Source organism: Vespa mandarinia, chromosome 11 (assembly GCF_050613455.1).
Source record: "Vespa mandarinia isolate Hongniang chromosome 11, ASM5061345v1, whole genome shotgun sequence".
Lineage (NCBI taxonomy): Eukaryota > Metazoa > Arthropoda > Insecta > Hymenoptera > Vespidae > Vespa > Vespa mandarinia.
In genome coordinates this window covers 1,715,001-1,721,156 of record NC_140820.1, presented here as the reverse complement: position 1 = coordinate 1,721,156, position 6,156 = coordinate 1,715,001, and the positions used below count along the sequence as shown (strand labels likewise).

The 6,156-nt window shown below is 31.0% G+C and overlaps 1 protein-coding gene across 5 annotated transcripts in view; it reads right to left on the bottom strand.

Annotated features, from left to right (window-relative positions):
• Positions 1-205: 205 nt before the first annotated feature.
• Hs3st-A (Heparan sulfate 3-O sulfotransferase-A) overlaps positions 206-6,156 on the bottom strand; it is a 112,749-nt gene continuing 106,798 nt past the window's right edge. For all 5 annotated transcript variants that reach the window (XM_085660441.1, XM_035865412.2, XM_035865413.2 and 2 more), the window contains 2 exons: positions 3,742-4,243; positions 206-3,108 (listed from right to left, as the gene is read on the bottom strand). In XM_085660441.1, coding sequence (XP_085516567.1) covers positions 2,431-3,108; positions 3,742-4,243 — 1,180 coding nt within the window. In that variant the 3' untranslated portion in view covers positions 206-2,430. The remainder of the gene's footprint in view (positions 3,109-3,741; positions 4,244-6,156) is intronic.

Genomic DNA, 6,156 nt, shown 5'->3' with positions numbered 1-6,156 from the left:
CTTAAAAATAGAAAAAATTCTGATCAACGAACAAAATCTTTTCTTTTTTCTTTACTTTTTCTTTCTTCCTTCATACTACGAGAGAAAAATTAGAAATAAAATTTTGGAAATTAGATAATTAGATTTGGGACAATGACAAAGTTTACGTTGTTTTCTCCTTTTTTTTTGTTTCTTTTGTTTTTTTTTTTTAAACGAGAGAGTAAAATCAAAAAAAGAAGAAAAAAAAAGAAAGGAAAACGAAAGAAAAGAAAAAAAATATAGAAATGTTTATCGGAATTAATTGTTCTCAATTGAAATTATTTTATGCATTTACGTAGACGATTTAACGAAACTGAGAGAAAATTTTGTTTGCTTTCTCATTGCTATTCGTTCATGTTGAAAGTCAAAGAGTCAGACAGAGAGAGAGAAAGAGAGAGAGAGAGAGAGAAAGAAAGAGGATTTGTCGAGATTCACTGATAATAATGGCGCCAGTGCAAAGATGGCTGCCATTTATCCAGCATTCTCCATCTCCGTCTCCAACTCCATCTCTATATCTATATCTACCTCTATCTCTAACTCTGTCTCTGTCTCTTTCTGCTTTTCCTAGATCAGTTTCCCAGATTAGTTAAATCGCATATCCTCGATTTAACGGCGCGTGTTCTACAGCTTTTAACAAGTTTCTCAAACGAGCCACTCACAATTTTAATCCTCAATCGTTTTCTAACTAAATATATATATATATATATATATATAATTTTTGTTCTCTTTTCTGTTTTTTTTGTTTTCTTCTTTTTTTTTCCCCCAACTGCAGCAATCCCCTATTCGTAATTTGTTTCTTTTCTTTTTTTCTTTTACCAATAATTAATCATTCCCGATTGAAAAATTTCGCGAAAATGTAATGCATTAACAGAGTAATACGATTTCAATTAAATTAAATTCATTTAAGTGTTAATTTTTGAAACGATCGTGGAAAGATGTAAGCGTGTGATAAGGAAGAAATGATATGTGTATTGAGGGATGGGGTGATAGTGATGTAGAAAAATTATATGAAATCTCTGAATCGAACACGAAATCGTGACGAACACTTTCAATCCTTCAATATTAATCGTATTTATATACGCTCGGTTGGAGAAGTGTAAAGGAGAGAACAAAAAAAAAAAAAAAAAGAAAAAAAGATGAAAAAGAAAAATAAAAATATTCGAAGGATCATCGTAGGAAGTACATTAGCACCGTATTGTTTCTTTTTTTTCTTTCTCTTTTCTTCTTTTTTTTTTTTCTTTTCTTTTTGATACCACCAATGTCAAAGTATGATGGAAGTATTTAATCCTGACCCCAACGTTCGTTCTTGATTAAAAATTACGTTTCTCTCTTTCTCTTTCACTCTATATCTCTATCTTTCTCTTTCTCTCTCTCTCTCTCTTTCCCACTTTTTCTTTGATCTTTTTCGTTTTTCCTGTTTTTCTTTTCTTTTTTTCTTTTTATTGAATTAATCAATGAAAAAAAGTCCACTACGTCATGGTCTGAATGAACGTTAAGATGGACGTCATTATGGCGTCCGAATCATATGGTTTATTTGGTCACGTGACGTGTCGTCCATCTTGTCGGAATCTTCTCGTACAACATAACCATGTATGTTAATTAATTAGTTTGGCTAGTTTCTTTTTAGAATGAACTCGATGCGATTCATTATTTTTCCTTTTTTCTTTTTTCAAATTATCAATCAAAAAAAAAAAAAGAAAAGGAAAGAAAAAGAATCTCATTTTGTCAACGTGACGATCAGATACGCCGCACATTAGAATTATGTCTTTGGATGAATGTGAAAATGGCGAACGCCGTTCTGGTTCGTGGGATCGGAATAAAAGTCACGTGGCTCTATAGATTGGTCACGTGAATACGGTCACGTGATGTCGTCCATCTTCGAATCGGAGATTCCTCTCTTTTCTTTTTTTTTTTTTTTTTTTTTTTTTCTCTCGAAACTTATCACGTACTCTCGTTTACGATCAACGAGATCGTTCGATAACTATCGTCACACGATAAGTATTATTTATTTACAGCGTTCGTTTTTTTTTCCTCGCCAGCGAGAAATTACATCTTTTGAATCGATCGATGAACGCTTTATAATTTTGTCATACAGATAATACATACCTATGACGATGTTCTTTCTCTTACGATCTTAAAAATTTTAAAGCTCCGACAAGACGGATTGACTTTTGTTTCATTGATCTTTTATAAAACGACTTATAGAGAACATGATAACAGATATACGATATATATATACATATATACCGTAATTAGATTATCGCAATTAGACGATAGCGTTCAATTAAATATGAAAAGAAAGAAGAAAAAAAGAAGAAAAAGAGAGAGCGAGAGAGAGAGAGAGAGAGAGAGAGAGAGAACACGTTGTAAATAATCAAAGAACGAACATTAAATCGAAAATATCTACGATGGCTATTCCTCGGGCCAGCCGAGATCTTCGCCAACGAGTTCGTAAAAGCGTTGATTATGTTCGTTGAAGAACCTTCTAAGTTTGGTGACAACAACCGGACTGACTCTTGGATGTCTACGACCTTTGCTCTCTCTCAAACATTTTTCCGACGTTTCGTTTCTTAGACAATAGAAGCCCTTAGTGTGATTGAAGTAAAAATTGTGCCTACCTATTCTCGGTTCTAAACCTAGAAAATTCTCGATCCTTCTCAATTGCGGAACTGGATCTTCGATCAATTGATCACCGTTCACAACCAATATTTGTTCTCTTGTAAATACCTCTAACCAACGGTGCATATAAGTGTGATAGAGCGAAATGGCGACTGGCCTGTAGGATTCGTTGATGGTACCATCAGGACGTATCACCAATTCCTCGAAGGTACGGGTTGCCTGAACTTGTTGGGATAGTTGATTGTTGATAAAGTTGTTACGTGACGACGAGGTGCCATTGCTGTTGTTGTTGTTGTTGTTGTTATTGTTATTATTATTATTATTGTTGTTATTGCTGTTGCTAATCAAGGTCGAAGCAGTAGCAGCATGGATACGTAATTGAGTGTAATCCGATATGGCTCTGGTAACGGGTTCTCTCACGATCAATAATAACTTTACGCTGGCGTTCATGGCTCGTATTCTCTCTGGTACCTAGAAACAGAATAGATGAAAGGGGGAAGAAGAAGAAGAAGAAGAAGAAGAAGAAGAAGAAAAAGAAAAAGAAGAAGGAGGAGGAGAAGAAGAAGAAGTTTTAACCAAAAGCTGATAAAGCAAGAGGAAAATACAACGATGTTACTAGTGAACTATTAATCCCTTTGGGACGTAAAAGGGTCGTACCAAGAGAGACATTGTATTTGAACGAATATAGGTATAGTATATATATACTTATATACTTATATATATATATGTGTGTGTGTGTGTGAATTTTCTTTTTTCTTTTATTTTGTTTAATATTTTTGGATTTGAATTAGAAAATTTCTTTCTTTTTTTTCTGTTTTTAAAAATTTTGTTTAAGATTAATCTTGAAATAAACACAAAACATATATATATATATATATATATATATATATATATATATATATATATATATTCCATTCCGAATTACAAAGAAAAAGGAAAATAAAAAAAGGTAAAACAAGAGCAAATGAAGTATCCTCGGTGATAAGTTTTGATAAGAAAAAAATAAAATGGAAAAAAGAAAAAAGAGAACGTCTTTCGTAATGATAAAAAAAAAAAAAAAGAAAAAAAAAAAGGAAAAAGAAAACATTAACGGGAAATTCTTACCTCTGGCGTAACGAAATAACTTGGGCTCTTCTCGATGGTAATTTGACCTTTAAAGGAATAGGGCATTTTCCTACGATACCATTCGAGTCCCTTCCCGTAATTATCGTCACGATCAAAGAAATGTACCTCGCCGGATGCCTTTTGTATTTGTGGATGAAGGTAAAGCATCTCTAACAACGCCCTCGTTCCACATTTCCTCACGCCAATAATGATAGCTTGTGGTAAATGACGGCTCGTACGCGGATAATGGACCTTACTGGAGAACAAAAGTGGTGGGGTTGCACGAACCTGGGATACCAATTCAACCGCACGTCCTTCTACTGCCGAGGCTGCGTGTAAACTGTAAACTGCGCTGTCATAAAGTACGTGGAATGTTAGGAAGAGGGACAATAGGGCGACCGAGAGAAATGCCGCGGCCATCTTTGGCCTTGAAATACCGACAACTAATATGCAATCCGATGTGTCGCCCTCGGCCGGCCTCATGGCGGAGCGGGGCATCCACCTGTAACAAATAATGTAACTAATATTAATTATTCGTATATATATATATATATATACGTTATTATACGTAATGTTAATTCGTATCTAATATTTCATGTTTCATTATTATAATTTTATATTAATAATTATATTATAATTTTATATTAATAGTTATGATTATAATATATATTAATAATTATGATTATTTATGTTTTTATTAGAAATTTGTATATTGACATATCATTACACATATATAAAATAATATGTATATATATATATATTATTTTATTACTTTTTTCTTCAATTAAAATTTTTATATGTTATTTTTATATACACACACACATACACACACATACGCACACATTGTTTTTTCCTTAATCTTTTCTTTCCTTTTTGCAAAAATAATTACAAATTTTTATATTAGAATTTAGAATTATTATATATGTCTGAGAAATTAAATTATCAAAATGAATGATAATTAAAAATACATGTATATACATATATATATATATACATTCAAATTCAGAGGAAGTTAAGAAATTAGAGATAAAAATAATTAAATATAATTAATATCAATATTTAAAAATAATTACAAATTGTATATTAAGATTTAGATTATGATGGTAATAATAATGGAGCATAATTGTTTTGAACGATATAATAATAATAATAATAATTATAATAATAATATATAATAAGATAATCTTAGGTGCATAGATTTCGAGATAGGTAGAGATAATTGTTTTAGCTAAACCAAGACACATGTTCAATGATAAGCATTAAAGCGTGACACAGAGTACGCTCTAATAGGTTGATGCGAACATTGTGGTTACACTTACTATTCACTAGCATAGTCCCTAGCTCGTTAGTATCGCGTGTAAGCAGAATTATATCGTATCCATCCGTTTGCGAATGTAACTCCGACGAGTGTTACATATAAGTATATATATATATATATATATATATATATATATATAATCATGTAAGTATTTATATATGTATCTATGTATACATTAACATGTGTACGTATGTATGTATTTATGTGGAAAATGAATACGACTGAAAGCACATTGAAATTGCACGACACGCTAATCGTATGCCACTTTAAATACATAAGAGAGTTCAAGGGGATGTTGTTGTTTGGGGTGGTTATGTAGAAGAAAAAAAAAAGAAAAAAAAAAAAGAAAGAAAAAAGAAAAAAAAGACAAGGAAAAGAACAAGAGGAACTAGAGAAGAAAAGAAAAGTAAAATAAGCAAAGAAAAAGAGCGAGAGAAAAAGAAAAGGAAAAAGAAGGGAAACAAACGATAATTTGTAAAGTGGAAAATGGATGGACGTGAAGGTGTCGGTAACGTGTCTTTAAAAGTCACTGCATTATCGACCGAGATATAAACGATTTATCTTTACGAAACGATAAATCAAGTACTTAACACATCAAGAGTACCCGCATGATATCTTCACAGAGAAAGAAAGAAGAGAGGGAGAGGGGTGATGTTCACTGGCATGAGATTTTCTAAATACGCAATTGAACTGTTAAAAAAAAAAAAGAAAAAGCTATATTATGCGATCGAGATTTAACGGTTATAAATCATTTATCACGATTATTTTACAATTCTATCAGATATATAATTATTATAAGATTATTTGAAAAGAAATTATTTGTTTTGTTATTGTAATTATTATTATAGATATCTTAATACGTATTGTCAATGTATTAAATTCAATATGGCGAATCCAAGAATGATCTATCGTTCATTTTTCAATGTACATATATATCATTAAATTAAATTTAAAAATAACGCAATCAAGAATTATCTATCGTTAATTTTTATTGTTATTAATATTATCATATTTATATTTCAATATTATAATAAATAACTTAATAGAAATGTTATTAAATATTTAAAAGTGATATTACCAAACAACTAACCATTGTC